General features: G+C 42.6%; 1 protein-coding gene across 2 annotated transcripts in view; it reads right to left on the reverse strand.

Moving 5' to 3' along the window:
- Nucleotides 1-23732, reverse strand: part of VRK2 (VRK serine/threonine kinase 2) — a 99451-nt gene that overhangs the window by 8267 nt on the left and 67452 nt on the right. For both annotated transcript variants that reach the window (XM_077282762.1, XM_077282760.1), the window contains exons 9-11: nt 23530-23650; nt 17627-17685; nt 11282-11463 (exon numbers count right to left, since the gene is read on the reverse strand). In XM_077282762.1, coding sequence (XP_077138877.1) covers nt 11282-11463; nt 17627-17685; nt 23530-23650 — 362 coding nt within the window. The remainder of the gene's footprint in view (nt 1-11281; nt 11464-17626; nt 17686-23529; nt 23651-23732) is intronic.

The raw sequence follows: 23732 nt of genomic DNA on the forward strand, positions 1-23732 counted from the left end.
TATATATATATATATATATATATATATATATATATATTATATAAAATCTGCAGTTATTTCTGTTACTTAAGTAGTGCCCATATATTCCACCATTCAGTTCTGTGATTGTCGCCACACAGACCATGTATGTCACAAACTGACTTCCCATAAATACAAAGCCAATTATTCGTATATTCTGGAGGTATGAGAATGACATACAGGAACCCCCGCAAACAAACACAAGTACGTTGGTCAGATTCCGACACCACATGAAAACGTTGCCACCGTGATGCCCGTATAAATTTCTGACACGTCATGTTTATTTTATTCACTTGTATAGCGCCATCGTATTCCACAGCGCTTCTCAGACATCACTGCTGTTTGATGGGCTCCGCTGCACCGCTGCAAGAGTTGGACTGGACACCACCCCTCCCCTACGTAATCCTGAGTGTATATAATCTCCATCCATCCCATCCTGCATCTGACTTCAGCGTGCAAGTGACAGGAGCGTACGATGTTACTGCCATGCGCCCCCAGTCACGTGCACGCCGACGTCAGCTACTGACCTCTGGCTGGCAGCGTTTGTGCACCGCAATACACTCGAAGGACGCACATCCAGCTGAAGCATTCTGAAGCAACTCCAGGCCCAGTGGCAACCTCTGGGACAACGGTAGTTATGCCCCTGTTAGTGATTGTGTTTGCCCTCACACTCCATAGACATGAGAGAACATACAAACTTTTGTTCTTGGTGGGATGTTGAACCCAGGACCCCAGTGCTGCAAAGCATCAGTGCTAACCACTGAGCCACCCTGCTGCTCATTCATGTGTGTTAAGTTTGACATTCATAGTCTAAGTAGCTGGACCATCTGTGGATATATGATACTGTTGTGCTTAGTCGCAGGTCTACTGACCTAATCCGGACAGAGTGATCCATAAACAGAACATGAACGTGCGAAACCGGTCAAACGCTAAGTCCTTCAATTACAAATCTGAATTGTTAAGGGCTCGTCCCCGGTGAAAAGTGAATTGTATAGCAGTTATTGGTGATGTAAAGTCAGGGAGTCAAGGTTCTGACTTTGGCTCCTACAGTACATTTGTTACTAAGGGCCTTCAATTGATCTATATAACCCCGCACACACCACTGATTGGCAGCTTTCTGACTATGCAAAGTGTACACACAGCTGCCAATCAGTGGAGGGGGGTGTAGTTCTGCAGAGCTCATGAATGTGGAGGACTTCATGGCAGCAGGTTTACTAGTCCCCTAGTGATAATCTCTTGCTCATAAAACACTGATTTTATTAAAAACTACAGTAAGTCATCCACAGGAAGTGACACATTGCTGTATTGAGGGTCTTTGCCCTACATTTTGTTGCTCTCCGATTAGGTGGCAAAAAACCTAGTGACAGATTCGCTCCTATTCTCATCATCATAAATCCTGAAGAGTTTGTAAAAACATATGTAGTCTAATAGAGACAGGAAACAGGAACATTCAAGTGACCCTATCTCAAAGTAAGGGAATTGAATACAGGTTATAGTGCAAGAAAGAGTAAATAAGAACATATAGGATGAAGTCATGCACAGAAAACCAAGTAGAATATAAAACGTGATATTTGAGATACAATAAAAAATGCTACATAGCAAGATGTTAAAAATTTAAATGCGTGGTGGAGACAGAAACCGGTCAGAAACAAAAGGGCACCACGGGTACACATGGTGTCACAAAATTGGTAAAAAGATGATGCACAGGTAAGTAAAGGATGTAAAAAAGTAAATAATGGTGTGTCAGAAACCAAGCCCAATCAATAACTGGTGAGTGATTACTCAAAGTACCAAGGGGAGCCAACATATACTCATAGAGAGAGGAGAAGTAAACTAATTACAACCTGTGCAGGGCATAATTACTTGGGAGCTGTGGTGCCACCACCCCAACGCATGTTTCTGCAACAGTGCCTTGTTCTGGGGGAGTGCCATCACAGAGCAGGAAATGCTGTTAAACAGTTTGTGGAAACCAAGGATTGAAATTGTATTAAATACAGAGTATCTAAAGCTGTACTTGATAGGCGCATGTACCGCCGACACTACCAAAAGTCAACATGACCGAGGGCGTCATCGGGAAAGGGGATCGCGCAAACCACAGGAAAGACCACATGAGATCACGTGAGCGGTCACATGGCGTTTCTGAGCGAAGGGGGCTGTCAGAGATGCCAAGGAAAGGAAAGGAGCGGAAGAGGGCATGCGCTGTAGACAGCTAGGTAAGTACAAGCGGGGGAATGAGTGATAACACAGAAAAGGACCTGCATCTTGCATGTAAGCATATAAAGGCAGCATAACAAGACCGAAGAAATAACTGGACGGAGATATGAAATGTAAAAAAGATGTGTATAATAATACAATTGCAACACTATAAAAGTGACAAGCAAGTATGGAAGCACCAAGAACAATCCTCTAATTAGGTGGTATTAGATCCTTTGTCCTCAAAAACATTAACTTTTAATTGTATTGGTTAATGCTCTATGTGTAAGGCACACGTTCAGGATTTTGCGAGTTTAGGCGGTTTTCCGCTATAAAAACGTGATAAAACTGGTAAAAAAAAAAAAGCTTACACTAAGCATCGTATTAGAATGCAATCTGCAATTTTTGTGCACATGTTGCGTTTTTTTTTCCGCAGCAGCTTTGCATTCTGGAAAAAAACTCAGCATGTTCATTCTTTGTGCAGAATTGCTGGGTTCCGCACACATAGGAATACATTGATCCGCTTACTTTCCGCATGTGGATTATGTTTGACAAGTGTGACCAACCTGCCAATCAGTTTTCCAAGCAATGCTACAGATCGCTTGGAAAACGCTAGCATTCTGCAAGCTAATTACGCATGCAAAACGCTATTTAGCGGGAATACACATGCCAATTCCGCATGCGTTATAACCACGGCAGGGAATTGCCGCGGAAAGTTCCGCGGCAATTCCGGATGTGTACACATAGCCTAAGGGTATGTGCACACGATCAGGAATTGGCAGCTCTTTGGATGTAGAGCATGTCCGCTGTGTCCAAAGCGCTGACGGCTATTGAATGCAGGTGTTCACTGAACCATGCGGATTCACCACATTCAATACATTGTACGGGTGAAATTTACACGTGTCTCCGCAAGATAAATAGACATGCTGCGGTCTGGAAAGACGCGATGCATGACAGTCTCCGCGGGTGAGCGTTGGTGCACGCATAGTGGACATGGGATCGTTGTTACTTCTGGAAGCAGCCTCCAATCTGCCGCATTTACTGATCGTGTGCACATACCCTAAGCTACCGACCATCACTGTAGTCTGTCACCAATGTCCGGACATGCTGCGTGCTTACAAGCTGGCCGGATTGCTGGAGCGCACAGTTAGCTTTATCTTCAGTGCCGCTGTGCGCATTCAAGGCTGGAGATGCAAAACTGCATCTGCCTGCAGCAGCGGAAAGCACATCATTTGGACTGGTGGTGCATGGTGACGCTTGTGCAAATTGTCAAATCAAGGTGAAGTGAAACGCCTCTGGGCAAGAAGAAAGTGTTAACAACCATAATGCATAAAGGTTTGTGTTTTCGGGGGTGTTAGTGTGTGGAGTGGGCTAAGGAGCTGTGCTCTGTCCACACAGGGCTGATGCCGGCTATATTACACAGACGGAATCCGTGTCTCACAGCTAAAGCCAGAGCAGAATGCTGATTAACCATTTAATTGCCGCTGTCCATATCTGACACCAGCAATTACATAATATTGTTGCCTTTCTGCATGTTTGTTGCAAAGTTCAGTTTTAAGAAAGTTCAGTACAAACCTGAAACGCGTTAATAAAAGCTTCTTGAAGTATTGCCATACAAGGAACTAGTCCTAGACGTTCTGGTAGACCACGCTGCCATCTCCTACTTCTCTTCAATCCCCATGCAGAAAAAGATCCTCTTCTCTTCCGACATGACTGCAGCTGCCGAATAATCTACCGGCATTTATTGGATTTCTGACATAACCCAATCAGGTGAGCTACCCCTTCATCTCCTGATTTCACTTTTCAAATACATTATTACCCTATGTGCGCTTCTCTCCTTTATTCTTTTAAACAAACTGTCGTTTCGACATTCAATATACAGTTCGACAATAGAGAATAACATACTGGCACCACCACTAAGTGAAGCTCTGCCGCTCAGATAAAAACAGGCACCTGTAGACTCTCACATTAAATTAATCCTAAAAAGTAGGATTCTAAACATTGAACTCTTGCCAGGACATTTATCCAATTCAACCCCATTACAACCCCCCAGTGAGCTACTCTGGTTTTCAAACCTCTAAGGCTTCTTTCACACTAGCGTCGGGCTCGGCCCGTCGCAGTGCGTCGGGCCGAGGCTACCGACGCTAGCGTTGTATACGCCGCACAACGGGGGCAGCGGATGCATTTTTCCAGCGCATCCGCCGCCCCATTGTGAGGTGCGGGGAGGTGGGGGCGGAGTTCCGGCCGCGCATGCGCAGTCGGAAATGGCGGTCCGTCGGCAGCAAAAAACGTTACATGTAACGGTCCGCCACAACACAGCGCAACCGTCGCGCGACGGTTGCGACGTGTGGCAATGCGTTGCTAATGTTAGTCAATGGTGAAAAAACGCACTTTTGCAGGATGCGTTTTTTCGCCAAAACGACGCATTGCGACGTATTGCAAAAAACGCTAGTGTGAAAGTAGCCTTACTGTCTCACTTATTCATTCTCGTACTATTGTAACTCTCTACTAATCGGCCTCCCTCTTACCAAACTCCCCGCTCCAATCTGTCCTGAATGCTGCTGCCAGGATCATATTCCTCACCAACCGTTACACCGATGCCTCTACCTTGTGCCAGTCATTACACTGGCTACCCATCCACTCCAGAATCCAGTACAAAACTACTACCCTCATCCACAAAGCACTCCATGGCTCAGCACCACCCTACATCTCCTCTCTGGTCTCAGTCTACCACCCTACGCATGCCCTCCGCTCCGCTAATGACCTCAGATTAGCATCCTCAATAATCAGAACCTCCCACTCCCGTCTCCAAGACTTTTCACGTGCTGCGCCGATTCTTTGGAATGCACTACCTAGGTTAATACGATTAATCCCCAATTCCCACAGTTTTAAGCGTGCCCTAAAAACTCATTTGTCCAGACTGGCCTACTGCCTCAACGCATTAACCTAACTATCCCTGTGTGGCCTAATAAAAAAAAAACAAAAAAAAAAACAATCAGGTTCCTCGCATCATGTTCTCATACACTTTATGCAGTTAATAGCACTCTATGTCTGTACTGCTACACACTTAGGCAGTTAACTGGTTCATGCAGCTTTACATGAACACCAGAGCCTTACATTATGGCTGGTCCAAATAACTAAAGCAATTGTTACCATCCACCTCTCGTGTCTCCCCTTTTCCTCATAGGTTGTAAGCTTGCGAGCAGGGCCCTCATTCCTACTGATATCTGTTTTGAACTGTGATTTCTGTTATGCTGTAATGTCTATTGTCTGTACAAGTCCCCTCTATAATTTGTAAAGCGCTGCGGAATATGTTGGCGCTATATAAATAAAAATTATTATTATTATTCAGTGCACCATTATCTTGCCATTGGGGAATTTTCCAATGCTAAATAGGGGTATGCAATTGGAGGAACCAATGTTTTTGTTTAATTGTGTCTATTAAACTCTCCTTGACATGTACGTGAGCTGCGTTCCCACAAACTGCCGTATACATACATCGCCGTGATCGCGTGAGCTCACGCTAAGTGCCGCTGCAGTAAAATGCAGGTGTAAGTTCTATATGAGAGCTGACAACCTGCAGCAACGCCCACAATTGGTGCTAGCATCGATCACGGGCGTTTAACCCCCTGTGATGCCGCTGTCAATAGTGACAGCAATATCACAGAGGGAGGGAGCTCCCTCTGCGCTCCAATCGGCACAACGCAATTGTGGTCGTGTTGTGCCGATGGTGTACATGGTGGCAGAGCAAGAGGGACAGAGCAAGATAGGGAGAGGGACAGAGCAAGATAGGAAGGAGACAGAGCAAGAGGGACAGAGCAAGATAGGGAGAGGGACAGAGCAAGATAGGGAGAGGGACAGAGCAAGATAGCGAGAGGGACAGAGCAAGATAGCGAGAGGGACAGAGCAAGATAGGGAGAGGGACAGAGAAAGAGGGACACCAAGTTAGGGAGAGGGACAGAGCAAGATAGGGAGAGGGACAGAGCAAGATAGCGAGAGAGCAAGAGAGAGGGAGAGCAAGAGGGTGAGGAGGAGAGAGATGGATGCAGGAAAAATTTTGAGCATTGAAACTTTTTTGAGGCTTTTTGAAGCCATGTAAAAAAAAAAAAAAAAAAAAACACTTTTAAAAAAAATGGGAAAGTTAGATCATGCTATTATCTTTTACACAAGAAATTACCAAATACAAAATTATTTGCACCACACTTAGTAGTGGCTTATACTTTTCAGGCACAGGAAAAAAAAAAATAATAATTTAGAAGGACTGTTAGACTCAATGTAAAAACATAATACACAATGTGAAGAATGGAGATTAAAAAAAAAAAAAAAAAAAAATAGTTCAAGTATAATTTGTCCACCAAAATGTTTAATGATATTGGCTGGGTTCAATCTTCCGTCTTACAAGTATCGGACTTTAAGTCTCTCGCTACAATAAGATGTAATTGTATCATAAGAGAGAGGTGACAATCGGGAGATCATGCAAAAATTACATATTCTCAATGGTAGCTAATTAGCCATGCAAAACCTCCTCAAACAGATATTCATTTCTATTAGGAATGATTACTATGCAAGCCTACAGATGTCAATACCACAGTCATTCAAATTCTTCTTCCCCTACTAATTGAAGGTTGTAAAGCTCCAGTGCCAAGGTTTCCTTCCAAAGAGCTAATTTATGACTAGAAGGATATTTTATGTCTTCGGTCGGAGCAGCTTAAAACACAGCAAATCAGAACCATCTGTGTACTGATGCTTGAATCACCGTTTATCTATCAGACCATCATTCTTGTTGCTTTGCACCCTGCATTTTTGGCTGCCGCACACGTCCCTGTGGCCAAATTTCATAAGATATATTAAAAATTTAAAGCATCTTGACCCTTCCACATTGCAAGTGCACAGGATAGAAATCGTCTCCTTTCTGCGCAAGATATGTCTGAAAAAGGTCACTGGCTGATGCTTTTAATTATGCTAAAGCAGAGAGGACAAAAAAAAAAAAATAAAGACTGTCTTCACTCGAAATGCTGCAAGTAATCATGTAGTAATGTATATTAAATAGCGAATGTTTACATTCACTCACCACTTATACAGTTCAGGATTTCACCCAAAGTGTTTTTAAAAGGAGCACAGTCGGCGGATCAATAAATATTAACAATGAACGGACTGAAGACTAAAAGAAGCATTCAAAGATTAGCCCATTCTGTTTTTTTTTTTTGTGTGGTTTTTTTTTTTTTTTTTAGGAGGGGGGTTATGCCAAACGCATCCAACATGAAAAGATAAAGTCCCTTTTACTTACCCCACGCCCCTTCAGCGCTGCCTTTCCACAGCTGCCTACCTCTTTGCTGATCTGTCTGCAGAGGTCACATAACAATGACATCATTGCTGACCCCGGAGACTGGCTGCAGCAAATCACGTGACGTCATCACTGCGGTTATATCAACAATGAATAGGGACAGCAGGATGTAATGGTGACTCTGCCATCTTTGGAATAACCCCCCCTGTATAACAGCACTGGGCCTGTATTTTTGATTCAAAGCTGCCTGGTGGAGAAGTAAGCTTTTTGGAGGCTCAATGATTGGCTGCAGTGGCGATGGGCGTTGTTGGTGTGACGTCACCGCTGCTGCTACAGTACCCGCTAGTTGTTTTTATTTATTTTACTTGTATTGAGGTCCATTTATTTTTTTATTTTTTTTTAGAGTGGAAACCCCTTCAAAGTAAAAAAAAAAATAAAAAAATGACGCTTTAAAAGGGCTTTTCTCGTCGGGTTATCTGCAGGAGTTCATCACTCCTATGCCTCCTGGCTGTCTGCTGCAAATTGATGCCTTGGGCCAGAGGTGTGACTGAGCCCCAGCTCCTCGCCACTGCTGCAAAGACAGAATTACCTCTGCAGCATGTGAGAAACACAGGGACACAGAAACCTCCAGCATTCAGCACACAGGCACGCTTCAGAACGGTGCTTGCAAGCTGGCAAACAGCTTACAAATGCGAGAAGTCCTTGCCTAGGAGACCAACCACCTTTCGCAAACAAAAAATCCACTGTAGAATTAAAGCTCTCCATTCTTCAGAACGGAGGAAAACCATCCTAGTGTATAGTAGACAGTGTATTTTACAAACACTTTACAATTTTATCAATTAGTAAGATGTCACCTCTTCCAGATCGAAACTTTTAAACGCTGGTCCCTTACAGCAATGCAAGGCTATTGTGCTACCATTCTGCCACCGGTAAACTGATCTGGACAGGTACAGGGTTTCTGTTTGAACTAAAAGCGTGCATACAACACTAGGCTATGTCATTGAACAACGCAGTACCAAATGGTGCAAGGCCGACCCACCACTAGTATTAGGCTCTGCTGTGAGCGGACGCACAGAATTGGTGACGTTTTCAGCCTAGTACCCATTTGGAAGGGGGTGCTTTGTAGAATAAATGTCAAAAGTATTAGAAGGCCGCCCAAGGGGTAGATCTCCACCAATTGACAAGTGATGGTGTATGCTATTCATATACCCTCCCTTACTGAATTACAAAGAAAGTTATACTAAAGGGGAGTGTTGAGACACCTCTTGCATATATACACAGAACAAAATTCCCCAAGGACACTACAACATGACTCTAGGAAATTCAAAGGATCTGAAGAAGTCATAATAGAGCCATGTGGATGAAACATTACAATAGTATAGATAGAATATAAGTAGAGATAAGTGAACCTGAAATTTAAAGTTCGGAGTTCAGGAAACTGTGCGACACTGAACTCCCAAACGCCACAATGGACTTCCGAGAGAGAAAGAGAGAGGGAACAAGAGAAAGAAGGAACAAGAGAAAAAGAGAGAGTTCAGGTTCCCATTGATTTCTATGAGGTTCGGGTACAGTTCTGGTACCAGAACCGAATTTTTGACTACAGTTTGGTCGGGTACTAGAACTCGAGCTTCCATGGGTCCACTCATCCCTAAATATATCATCTTCATCCATTCATGGAAATAAGCATAGAGAGGTTGTTTTTTTTTTTTGTTTTTTTTTTAACCTGGACTGGCATCTCATATTTGTCCATTTTGGTGTGGCAAAAAAATTGAAAATTTTCTCTATCATACTTAGTACCAAAAAGGGAAGAGAAATATCTGCCATCACCATCAGTCCATCCCTTCTATATTTGGTGCTTAACCAGGCTCACAATGTACCCGATAAGCATCAACTATACATATCCCAGAATGTCAATGTCAGTACAGTATAAAATGAAATTTATCAAGAAGGTGACGCCCACGGAAGAAGTCAGTGGCGAAACGCGCGTCAGGGTGAGGAGACACTACTCCAGACTCTCCAAGGTGAATCTGTCACGTTAACTTTGCGGGCAATGTATTTCCCATGGTCTATGGCCACTTGTTTCCCTCCTCATCATCTTACACATTATAGGGTTTTTTGCTCTGACCTGCCATTATTATCTATTGATAAGCATTGTGAGTTTCGTATTCACTAGGAACTTATACCCTCTCTTTCAAGGTGAAACCTTTAGGGCCCCTTTCCACTTGCGAGAGAAAAAATGGTCCGATCAACGGACCCAAAAAACGGAGGAAAATCGTGCGAGTGTCATGCGATTTTTTTATCGCAACATCCGTATGACATCCGTATTGCTGTCCGATTTTTACGCACCGGTGTCCTTTGAAAAGCCGGCAATTCAGCGCGGTGTACAGTAAAATCACACTGACAGGTTAGAATAGAATAGATATATACACATAGAATAGGTATATATACATATATATGTCAGTGAGACACCTATATATGTATATTTATATTTAATGCAGCGCTAGATAGCATAAAAGCCGCTAATTCAATTGCCGGCTTTTGCTCTCTCCTTCACAAACCCGACAGGATATGAGACATGGTTTACATACAGTAAACCATCTCGTATCCCTTTTTTTTTTGCATATTCCACACTTCTAATGTTAGTAGTGTGTATGTGCAAAATTTGGCCGCTGTAGCTGCTAAAATAAAGGGTTAAATGGTGGAAAAAATTGGCGTGGGCTCCCACGCAATTTTCTCCGCCCGAGTGGTAAAGCCAGTGACTGAGGGCAGATATTAATAGCCTAGAGAGGGTCCATGGTTATTGGCCCCCCCTGGCTACAAACATCTGCCCCCAGCCACCCCAGAAAAGGCACATCTGGAAGATGCGCCTATTCTGGCACTTGGCCACTCTCTTCCCAGTCCCGTGTAGTGGTTGGATATGGGGTAATGAAGGGTTAATGTCACCTTGCTATTGTAAGGTGACATTAAGCCAGATTAATAATGGAGAGGCGTCAATTATGACACCTATCCATTATTAATCCAATTGTATGAAAGGGTTAAAAAAACACACACACATTATTAAAAAGTATTTTAATGAAATAAACACACAGGTTGTTGTAATATTTTATTGCTCTCTCAATCCACCTTAAGACCCTCGCTTGGAAAAATAATAAACCAACAATATTACATACCTTCCGTAGATCTGTGACGTCCCACGATGTAAATCCATCTGAAGGGGTTAAAATATTTTACAGGCAGGAGCTCTGCTATAATGCAGCTGTGCTCGTGCCTGTAAACCCCGGGGAATGAAGGTAATGTAGGTCAATGACCTATAGTTACCTTCAGCCGCGGTGAGGCGGCATGTGCACAGATTGAGAACTCGGCGGCCCTCGGCTTCAGGAAAATGGCCGCTGAGATCTCAATCTGCACACTCGTAGCCTCTGGCAGCCATTTTCAAGAGACTGGGCCGCAGCATCGCCACATTTCTGCCACCGGCATCCTGTGGAAGGGACCCTCAGCGCCACCACCGAGCCTCAGCATCACCAAATCTCTGCCGCCACCGGTTCCGCTACTACACCACTGCCGCAACCCCCCCGGTAAGCCTGCGTTCGGACTATAAGACGCACCCCCCATTTTCTTCCCAAATTTTTTGGGGAAAAAGTGTGTCTTATAGTCCAAAAAATACGTTAGTTACAGTATAAAATGAGCAGCCTCAGCTATCTAAAGTATAAAATACAATATATCGAGAAGAGCGGGCATCCTACCTTCCATATCAGCAGTACAGTATACGGATAGATATTTATGTACCTTTTTCCTAATTCCTGTAGACGATTTCTGCATGGATTGTACATCCGAAATAATAAGCGGAGAACTAAGACTTGTTCCCAAAAAATCCAGAGCTTTCAGGAGGATTCTCCTCAGTGCTGCATAATTTGGCTTCTCGGTGTACGCCAATACGGAAACTTCAGTCATGAACTTGGCCAGTTCTCCTGCAGATGCATAAAACAGATTTGCGGTTTAGTAGGTGTACTGAAATATAGGCCATGAAAAGAAACAGTTGTACGCTATAAACTGGGTCACTGGCCTTTACCCTTTTCTATAAAAAAAAAAAAAAAAAAAAAAACAACAGAAGAATAGTTGAATAAAAATCAAGATTTTTTTTTTTCTGGTCAGGAAGGATTTTTTTTCAAATACATATATTTTATGAACGTTATTACTTTGGGTAAGAAACCAAGAAAAACAGATGCAAATTTTTAATAGAAATTCTGCCTGAAATACAGTTTTGATTTCAAGATTGGTGAGTGGTTGACGATTGAAAGAAATAATAATTAAAAAACTACGGCACATATAATCAAAAGGAACATTACAATAGAGTGACTGCTGCTCCCACAGCTAGGCCAACTGTGTGTGTTCCGTTCCCCATGATATGGCAGGGCTATTGGGTATTGGCAGGCTGGGATCTATGCCGCCAGTGACTTGTGTAACAGGGGCCTGTTTTCTACTGTACCTGGGGCATCTGTTGGAGCCATAGTTGGCGATTAAAAGTCGAAAAAAATGAGAAGTGTCTTCATGGGAACACAAAGTGATACAAAATAATGATTATTTAAAAAATCTTCACATTTTACATCGAAGCAAAAACAAGAAACTCGTTCTAACATTTTATTTTAGAATTAAATTTCCAAAATAAAAATATTTTTTTTAATATTTTTTTGCAGCATAAGTTAAACTGTTTTGTTTCTTCATTAAAGAAAAAAAAAAGTTTGCAAAACATTCTTACGGGTTACAAAAACCAATAAATCACCACAAGTGTAAAATAGCAACTGGTGTCTAGAAATGTAGGACCAAAACAAGACAGATAGGCGTTTAAATGGATCAAGAAAAATAAAGAGAAAATGTTATGCCAACTATGGTTACAAGCTTCTAGCTTCCGCCATTACAATGGCTCCTTAGTTAGCCCCTCTTTTGGGATATAATTACTGCTGTTTTTTTGGTCCTCCGTAGGCACAGTGATAGATGCACTAATGGACCTGTGCCTGCCCCTGTTAATCCATCATGTACTCCCTGTCCTCTGTTAGGCCCAGTCCACATCAGCATATGCAAGTTTGTCTGTTATTCATCAGGTAAAAAACGGCCGATTTTTATAATTACGGTATCTGTATCCCACCCATGTGTCCTTTTTTACGTCTGTATGTCCATTTTGTACATCTATGTGTCTGTTTCTTACATGGGCATTTAATTTTTATTTATTAAATTGTTCATCTGCAAAACTAAAGCCACATAGCAGAAGTTCATGTCCTCAGAAAAAAAACTGCAAACACCCTCTGGGACTTAGAAGTTAACTGATTAGGTGCCAAATAATTTGATTGTTAATAGCTCCACAACGGCAGAGGGCATCATTTTCGAAGTTTGGGCTCGACTTTCTAGGTGGGGAAGAGAGAGTAGGGGATTTTCTGTTTAAAACATACAGAATGTTTTTTTTCTTCTTTCCATTTAATCCCTACAGACACGAGATCACACAAACGTATTCCCATCTTGGACATTTATGGCATGTCCACATAAATGTGTAAGGGTTAATCACAGTTTACCGTATTCTTGGAGATTTGTGATGCAATATATGGTCTTGCCCGTAGAGGGCAGTGGCGAGAGGCCGGAGTTGGAGTGCAGGGATTTTGACGATTGGGAGAAGTCGAAGGAGAATCCAGGTGGTAGTGAAGCTGCGTATCCTTGGAGAAAGTCTGGATAGGGTGGTGCGACTCTAGATCTGTTGTTGGCGACTCTGGGAAACGTTGTTTGGCTTGACATGAGACGCCTGTGAGGACAACCAAGTATACAGAATCTTGGGCTAGGCTACGTAAGGTATTATCTCTAAGGACTTTGGGAAGCTATGCGTTGGAGAGATTGGCATTCCCTAAGAGCTTGAAGACGACATTTCTGATTATTCGGGACTCAGCCCAGCAAAGACCCTTCTACATCAGTCTCAGGACGCACCGGTACCATCTTGCATGTGAATAATATATATATATATATATATATATATATATATATATATATATATATATATATATCCTTATAGAGTTCCAGTTAGTTAGGAGAAAAGGCTTCTTCTGTAAGAGACACTTCAAAAACTGCTCCAAGTAAGCGATTACTAAAGTAACAGCACAACACTGTCGTTTTAATGATTTATGCATAGAAAGGGTTAATCATGTTATATTTTACACATATAACTGTTAATTCTTTTTAATTCTGCATATACTCAGTCAGCGTTATTGAGAGTAACTGCTGTCATTGTATATGTTACTTATACTCTATTTACCCACCATCCTTTGTAATGTTATGAAACTGGTAAGAAAATATTCATATTATATTACCTAATAGGCGTGCGTCTGCTGATTGTTGCTGTACCCCTCGTTCTATGGCTGTCCCTCATCCATGTATAATAATAATAATATACCGGTAATAATAATATTCTCTATTTATATAGTGCCAACATATTTCGAAGCGCTTTACAATTTTTGCACACAATTATCACTGTCCCCGATGGGGCTCACAATCTAAAATTCCCTATCAGTATGTCTTTGGAATGTAGGAGCCACCGTGCTGCTCGTTTCATTTAGCTCTGCGAGGAGGGTACAGCATCACAATGCAGAACGCGGCCGGGGATTGTAGTGTGGTACATGGCGCAGGGTCCAAGGGAGCACCTGTCCCAGTCGCTGTCCTGCCGACTCTAAGCGCTCCAATCTTGAACCTGTCAGCAAGGTCTATACTGAGACAACTTGCAAAATTTGAAGGCAAGAACATGCCAATTGAAGACAAAATCATCTCCCAGTATATACTATAAATGGTTTACAGGTTTGCCCAAAAAAAAATGCAAGGCTGGAGCCTCTATTTTCACCATCTTGAAAGAACACTTTGTTCAGGGACTGATGGATTCAGCGCAGAGGCGGACATTGCGGGGTCAAATACGTGTGAATAAAACACTTCAGATTGCCCAGGTTGCTGCAGAGGCATTGGCTCATAAAGGTGAGGATGATATGGGCTCCAGTACTTTGCAAATGTATGGCACCAAATGACAGAGTCCAGGCTGAAAATCAGCAGTCCAACTCTTTGGATGAGATGAGGGCTGCAATCCAGGAACTAAACAGGCAAAAGGATCAGCTAAGGCATCTTTCACACTTGCGTCGTGTGACGTACGTTGCAATCCGTCGTTTTGGGAAAAAAATGGATCCTACAAATGTGCCCGCAGGATGCGTTTTTTCCCATAGATTTGATTCCGACGTATGGCCACAAGTCACGTCTGTCGTGCACTGGATCCGTCGGTATTTGGCGGACCGTCGTAGCGAAAAACATTTAAGTGAACGTTTTTTCGTACGTCGCGTCCGCCATTTTCTACCGCGCATGCGCGGCCGAAACTCCGCCCCCTCCTCCCCGGACTTTAGACTGGGCAGCGGATGCATTGAAAAACTGCATCCGCTGCCCACGTCGTGCCACATTTTCACAACGTGTGTCAGTACGTCGGCCCGACGCTAGTGTGAAAGCCTAAGAAGGTCTCATTTGACGTATGACAAGTCGTCACAACAGATGGTGTGGGAAGAACTGATTCATCCGACAAACGTTCCTTTGCATAGGTCACCAAAAGAGACCTGGGACCAGACGGCCCCAGCGTAGTCTGACCCACCCCCAAGGACTACCTCGTCCAAACCCGAGAACACACTCTACCCTGTTGCCCAATATGATGGTGCCGAGAAAGATGGCACATCTCCCGAAATAGCCCCTATCTCAGACAATGGATGGTAGAGTGCGAGCCAGGACATTTAAACGAGGATCACTTGCAGTTGTAGGGCACACTGGAGGAAATGCCCCAAGGCCTGAAATGCCCTAAGAACCTGGACAATGCCACTGGAGTACTTCGAGACCCATTTCTGTAACTTTATCAAAGCTAAGCGAGGAAAACAGATTAAGCCGACAGCCGTTAACCAGGCGAAGATTCCAGTCCACAGGATAGTGTGAATAAACGTGAAAATTGAAGACCTGGATGTGTGTCAAAAAAGGGATCGTGCTAGTGGATGGGGATTCATGATCAGGAACCTGATTATATTAGGAATGAATATCATGCGTGATCTAAACCGGTTGATGTTCCACAAAGATGGCCCGGGATACTGGCAGATAGTCACCAAACATCGGCCTACACAGAAGGCGTTCGAGACACTGAGCCAGGTATGTGGGATTTGTTACTATGTTCCCAAAGATGAAGTGATGGGAGGATTGCGACCGTCAGAAGCAGATCGTACAGATGGAAATGGGAAACCATCTAAGACTCAAAGGAATAGAGGTGACTATTGAGCCCCAGAAGTCAACAGGAACAGGACAACACCTGATGATTGCACATACTATGGCGACAGTGGTGGATGGACAAGTGGCCAATGTACCCAATTCTACTGTCGTGCTTTGTGCAGGCAAAAAAGTTGCGGATTTGTTCGTGTATGGAGGAGAGACAGAACCCGAAGTCCAACTGGCCCCGATTGCTCAGGAACAAGAATCGTGGAGTGTGTTTCTGAAGTTCCAAGGACAGAGCCAACTGAGGAGTGGAATGGCCGGATGATCCTCAAAATAATACAACTGGTCAGTAGTCAGTTCTCCTAAATTCAGCTGATAGAAGACCTGTTTTGGGAGTTTAAAGCTGCTTTCTCCCTAAATAAAGATGAATTTGGATGTACAACCCGCATTGAACACGAGATTACGGTGGGAGACATCTTCGATCCTTTAACGATCTGAACAAATTCCCCTTAAACTGTACCAGGAAGTAAAAGCCATGCTATCACAGATGCTAGTGAGTAGTGGAGTAGTGAGGGAGAGTCAAAGTCCATGGGCCACACGGATAGTGCTCGTCCGAAAGAAGGACAGAAGCTTGAGATTCTGTGTTGACTATCGCAAGTTGAATAGTGTCACCGTACGAGACACTTACTCTTTGCCTAGAATGGAAGACTGAATGATGGAGCTTAGACATGCCAAGTATTTCTCCCAGTTAGATCTGACAAGTGGCTACAGGCAGGTTCCGGTGGCTGAAAGAGACAAGCCCAAGACACCTGTCATTTTACCAATAGAATGCCTCTCTGACTCACCTATGAACGTTTTAGTGGTTAATGGGAACTGTTTTGGAGAGCTGAATTTTGAATCTACCTTGACCTACCTGGACGACATCATCGTTCATGCACCCACCTTCGAGCAACATCTACGAAGACTACGACAAGTGCTGACCCATCTACAGGCCCACAGTCTGAAGTTGAAGCCCCGAAAGTGTCATTTGTTTCAGACAAATTGAATATCTAGGGCATGTGGTGTCTTCGGGAGGAGTGACACCACCAAGAATCAAAGTGAAAGCTGTAAAAAACTGGTCTCCGCCAAAAAACAGACAAATCTACTGGTACGGTAACTTTATTTTAACTGGTACAACGCTCCTTGATGGTAAAATAAGAAATGATTATTGCACCAGGAGCCAATATAAACCAATTCTTGGAAGTTTTTATTACAGTTTTCGTGGTGTAGCTACAGAGCAGTCATATATGATTAGTGGGAGTGCGCACAATATATACAGTATGATAGAACTGAATCTTCGTTTCCTGTCCTTAATTGTAACGATGGTGGGCTTTTTTTTTTTTACTCTTGGTTATATGAGAGATTTTTAAAGGTATCCCTATGTGACAAACGAGCAGCCCCGTTGGCAACAAAGATGTAAAATGACTTTGGCCCCAGAGGGCACTGTAATGTTTATTACATTACCATATGGCAGTACAAATTTCTATTTGCATATGAGTTTTTGGCATTCTGTGTGATTGGAAAACACAAATTAATTTAATACCGTGTGCTTATTGTGCGTATGGAGATTAACAATGGGATGTGGTTAGTTTTTAGCATTTCTGTTTTGTCTTGATGTTTGCTTTCTTATTGAACAAACCTGCTGCGGTTCGTGCATCACCTCTGACCACGGCCGTAAGATTGCTGCGGTATTAATAGGCCATTGTTACAGTTCATTACGTAGACTCCTTAGAGCAGTCACACTCTTTGCATTAATGCCGCTTTCTGTTGAAGCTAAACATTGGGGCTTAACAATCTGCATCACATCTGAAAGCTAATGAGCGTCTGCTCTATACTTACCGCATCCGGTTTCTCCACCACACCACTCAGTGACAGAATGCGGAAGATCGTCCCATAGTCTACAAAGTGACACAACATTGACAATCAGATTGATTTTATGGAACACTCATGCTCATTAAATTTAACCCTTTAGAAAGGTCCAGGTCATTTTTCCCATTCCCGCCTTTCAAAAGCCACAACTTTCTCTTCATTGCTCCCTCAACACATCTGTATGGGGGGTTGTTTTTTTTTTTGGTTTGTTTTTATGTAAAGGATTGGGGCCAAAAACCACAATAATATATGTATATATATTATATACACATGCATACTATATAATATATTAGAGAATATATTATACATACATATATGTTTGTTTTTACAGTGTTTAAAAATCAGTAAAAATTACATCCAGGATTGGGTGCATTTTTAATTAATGATTACATACTGACGGCTTTTCTTTTGTATAACTGAATTTATTCATGAAAATAAAAAAAGTAAATATATTTTGCAACTAACATTTTTTTTATTCAAATAGGTACAAATATTGATTTAATATGGGAACTTTTTACATGTGGGGAAACACTATTTTAAAATTAGGCTAGGATCACACTTGAGTATAAAAAAAAGAAAGAAGAAAAAAAAGTGGAACGATTTTTTTCCTGCAATCCATTTTTTTGTTTGTTTGTTTTACACAGCAGTTATCATTTACAGATCCCTATGCTACAGAATTGTAATATATCCGTAACAAATGGATGCCATACTGATGGTTGTATGGCATGAGATTTTTTTTCTCCCACCCATCTGATTTTAATTTTTTTGTTTCCAATACTACCTGCTCTCCTTCTCACAGCACTAAGTACCTGGAATCGGGTCAGTCATTGACTTGGGCCTTTAAAGGGACTCTGTCACCTGAATTTGGTGGGCTATGTAAATGCCCTGTGTCCGGTCCGATGGGCGGTGTTTCCTCTTCTTTCATTCACCCCTTCCTTTCCTGCTGGCCGCAATATTTTCTTGAATTTCAGTAGGTTTCCTCTGTAGTTCACGTATACGCAATGCAATCTTGCCTTGCGCACCCGCAGTATGCTTTGCCCAACTGCGGGCAAAGGCGAAAAGCATTAATGCGCATGGCCCATTGCTGAAGTCTGTAGCCATCATACACTTATAACCGAATAGGGTCATCTCCTACTGACCAAATCAAGTTTTCACTAGATATTGGATATGATGCCTCATTTATAGCCATAATCAAACGTTACGGAGGAATTAACTCCATACACTAAGAACAGGGGAATAATATCTTTCAGAAAGTGTTTCCAAAAATATGGAGAATAAAGAATATGATTACAGACAAAAATGATTAAAAAAAAAAGTCAAAATGAAGCTCTACATCCACACGTAAGGATGCAGAGTGCTACGCCTATCACTTGTGACCCCTCTTTACATCCCATGTAGAACTGAAGGGAAGTGTGCAAAAACAGGGATTGGCTTACCCCCAAATAGGGGCCTTAGGGGCGCCCATTGTAATGGGCCTCATAACACCCATAGGATGATACGGAGTTATAGGCTTGTACATCTTACCCCGTAACGAGATGTTTCATCTGCCTTTAGTTCCACAATTTACAGCCGGAAACGAAGGAGGGGGAAGACATTTCTCAAAGTGCAAAATATCTATACAAAAATATTATATAATATATATTTTTTTACTTTAGAGGTATAATGAAAAAAAACCTAAATGCACTGTACAGAGAGCAGATGAGGAGCTACACAGCAATGATCGCCTGTGTAAGGGTGCAGAGACGGAGGATATATATATATTTCCTTCATAAATAGATTTGGCAGTGGAATCCGGTCAAGAGGTCTCCTATTAGTCTCTGCCAATATTCTCCCGTCTTCCACGGCTCTAGTATCCTCCTTGTACAAGAGATTAATATTGTGATTACAAAGCAAATGGAGGGTTTCTAAAACTGTCAGGCTTGGCACTGAACTGGTAGATAAAATGGAGCGCTGTTTAAAGGGAATTGTTCAGTGTGTTCCGTTTTTGTGCGTTCTTTATCCTTTCTCCAATGATATTCACTTTTATATTCATATATGTATTATTCATAGTAAGAGGCTTAAATTCATACATAATAAGAGCAAAGCAGAAGGAGTCGTTCGGATTCTTCTAACTCAGTGCATTTAATGTGGAGATTACCATTTTTTAAAGCCATATAAACAACAATAGGAAAGAAGAAAAAACGGTTCAATCTTCCAATTCATTTATAGAATTCGTAATTAAAAAAAAAAATAAAACTTCAAATTAGCAGTATTTATAGCCCCTCCATCACTGCCTTCCTCAGCGTAGCGTGAGGGCAGAATTCTCGGAAATAATGGCTTAGAGGACCGTAACTCTCATGTGGACCCCACTCACAATAAGTCACTCATCTACATTAGGGAAGGTGCCAGATTTTTGCCCAAGTCCAAGATCCAAGTGCGATTCAACAAAACAGCAAATCGCACTCAGACCAATATTAGTCTATGGGGGCTGTACATGTCAGATTTTGTCCTCGGACAGAGCCTGTGTGAGGAAAATTTGCAGCGTTCAAGTCAATGAGTGTGTGGGAAGCATAAGACTGCACTCGGATGACATTTGAGTGCAGTCCGATTTTCAGATGGACAGAATGGAGACATTTTTTTCCTCCATCTTCTCCTCATCTGAAAGAATCGGATCGCACTATGCGCACACTCGGATTAGAGTTTGATCAGTGTCATTTGCATAATCGGTCGGGTTCTCTTGGCTGCAAGAATCCATGGCCGTCTGCACCTGCCCTTACAAAAAGGAGTCCGCTCCATCCATTGCACACTGTATCCTCCTTCCATGCCCATTTGCCTGTGTGTCCATTCTTGACTATGTAATTTAATGGCAAAGTACAGCAAGAGATATTTGGAAGAGATGTACAACTATCATCTTCCACAGCCCCCCTTCCCCACCACATAGAAATGTTGATTAAAGGGGTTGTTTCACAGTACAGTGTGGCAGCCAATCAGTGAGCTAAGTGCCCTGTAGCCAGAATCCCCCTTTAGAGACCCTGCGCTGTCGGTGTGACGTCAGCGCCGCAGTGAATGCCATGCACCGGGAGCGGTGGTGGAGTCTCCAGCCAGGTCAGAACATTGTCTGAAAGAGGACAACCCCTTTTATTATGGTCCCGTGAATGGCGAGTAATTCGGGTGACTTGCTCCCATCATTCTATCAAAAGCAGTACTACTTATGCAGATGAGGCGATTTCTTACTAAAATGCAGTGATTACGAGCATCGAGCGCGCTGCCAGAATATTTTAACACTATCAAGCAGTCAAAAAAAAAATGTTGGTGTTCCAAATAGAAAAGGCTTTGGGAATTGCTCCTTTTTTTCTGGGGTTTCTTTGTCATTTTGTAAGCCTGAATGTTTTTTTTTTATTTCTAGCTTTTTTGTGTGTGGTTTTTTTGTTCAGTGTGAACAAACCTGAACACGGTGAGGTGACCTGTGACTCTTTCGGCAATGGTAATCGGTTTAATGAGAAGGAATAAGCTAATACGGGGCAGTCAGAGTAGGGTTAATTTAAAAACATAGTGTAACAAATCTTTGCCTGCAAATTACAAATAACCGTGTCCAGGTCAGTATACGCCATCTTGTACCTTTACTTCCTTAGGGCTCCTGCACACGCCTGTAAAAATCCGATGAGTGCTATCCGTCGTTTTGATGGATAGCACTTGTTCAAATGTTATTCAATGAAGCTTTGCACATGGCAGGTTTTTTTTTTTTTTTCTACGTGGTCTGAGGGGAAAGAAAAAAATAAAAATTTGCAGCATGCATGATTTGCCTTCGATAATTGTAATGCCATTCAAGTCTATGGTTCCTGGAAAAAAAAAAAAAGCGGACCGCACTTGGATGACATAAAAGTGCAGTCCGATTTCCAAGGACAGTCTGAATGCAGCAGATGGAGAAAGTTGTTTTTTTTATTATTCTCCACATCAGAAAAAAAAAAAAAATGGATCACCATCATCCTGTGATTACCACAACCAGCCTGATTTTCTTAAGGCCCCGTCTCACACAGCGACGCTGCAGCGATACAGACAACGATGCTGATCGCTGCAGCGTCGCTGTGTGGTCGCTGTGGAGCTGTCACACAGACAGCTCTCTCCAGCGACCAACGATCAGGGGAACGACTTCGGCATCGTTGAAACTGTCTTCAACGATGCCGAAGTCCCCCTGCAGCACCCGGGTAACCAGGGTAAACATCGGGTTACTAAGCGCAGGGCCGCACTTAGTAACCCGATGTTTACCCTGGTTACCAGCGTAAATGTAAAAAAAAAACAAACAGTACATACTCACCATCTGATGTCCGTCAGGTCCCTTGCCGTCTGCTTCCTGCTCTGACTGAGTGCCGCCGTACAGTGAGAGCACAGCACAGCAGTGACGTCACCGCTGTGCTCTCACTTTACGGCGGCTCAGTCAGAGCAGGAAGCAGACGCCAAGGGACCTGACGGACATCAGATGGTGAGTATGTACTGTTTGTTTTTTTTTACATTTACGCTGGTAACCAGGGTAAACATCGGGTTACTAAGCGCGGCCCTGCGCTTAGTAACCCGATGTTTACCCTGGTTACCAGTGAAGACATCGCTGGATCGGTGTCACACACACCGATTCAGCGATGTCAGCGGGGCCTCAACGACCAAAAAAAGGTCCAGGCCATTCTGACACGACCAGCGATCTCGCAGCAGGGGCCTGATCGCTGGTACGTGTCACACATAGCGAGATCGCTACTGAGGTCGCTGTTGCGTCACAAAACTTGTGACTCAGCAGCGATCTCGCTATGTGAGACGGGGCCTTTAGACGAGAGAAAAAAAAAAAAAACAGTTGTGTGACCATGGCCTAAGTGTAAGTGTTCTCAAAATTAGGGTAGGGCAACATGAGTGTATAAAAAAAAAAAAAAAAAAAATTGTCCAGAATAGTGGGACGATTTGTTTCTCACTTATCAGTATACAGTCCGTTTTTTTAGAGCAGCAGCCATTAATCATGTACAGTTTCCTATGTAACAGAATGTCAATGTTTATCCTGATCCTACACATTTTTTCCTCGCTCCCACAGACTTCAATGGGCGAGTCCCCTCCGATTTTCGGAAATCTTGCATGATGTTTGATTGTTTTTCAATGACTGAATCTGCATGTGAAAACAAATCATTCATCTGCCGTGCGCCGTTGATTAAGTTGGTCTGGGTGAGATCAGATTTTTTGACGAATAGCGCTGGGACTAAAAATACGGTCGTGTGTACGAGCCCTTAGGCTGCCGTCACACTAGCAGTATTTGGTCAGTATTTTACCTCAGTATTTGTAAGCCAAAACCAGGAGTGGGTGATAAATACAGAAGTGGACCATATGTTTCTGTTATACTTTTCCTCTGATTGTTCCACTCCTGGTTTTGGCTTACAAACACTGAGGTAAAATACTGACCAAATACTGCTAGTGTGACGGCAGCCTTAAAGGATGAATGGGATACAAAGAAAGACGACACTGGCACTGCATCAGATCGCAATGCACACTAGTATTTATGGGAAAGATCAGTCAGTAATACCAGGACTACACCAGAACACAGTGATTCCACTGTATTTTGGCCATTTAGAATTTTCACCTGCCTATACCTTATTAAGAGGCCGAAATTGAGCTCCCTGTATGATGCATCAATTCTGTGCAAAGGTATGTTCACATATCGGTTTCTCTTCTTTTTTTGCAGAAGAAAAAATAAAAACACACACACACACACACACACACACACACACACACACACACACACACACACACACACACAGAAAATATAAACTTGTAATATAAAAAGCGTTAGTTTTTTTTTTTTATACATTATTTGCGCTATATAGATACGATTTATACTTTATTATTATTTTTTCAACTCGTACTTTGTTTTGGAAGCCAGGATAGCAGCAGAGTCCTTCAAGCTTTGCTCCCAGGGTAATTTTCCAGAGATCCAGTGGAGCATACAGTATGCGAGGATTTCCAGGTCCCCTCGTCTGGATGGGGCTAGGAAGAAAAAAAAAAAATAAATAAAATAAATGAGAAAAAAAAAATAAAAAATAAAAGGAGGGATGTTTAAAAATGATGG

The sequence above is a fragment of the Ranitomeya variabilis genome, chromosome 2 (genome assembly GCF_051348905.1).
Source record: "Ranitomeya variabilis isolate aRanVar5 chromosome 2, aRanVar5.hap1, whole genome shotgun sequence".
Taxonomy (NCBI): Eukaryota; Metazoa; Chordata; class Amphibia; order Anura; family Dendrobatidae; genus Ranitomeya; species Ranitomeya variabilis.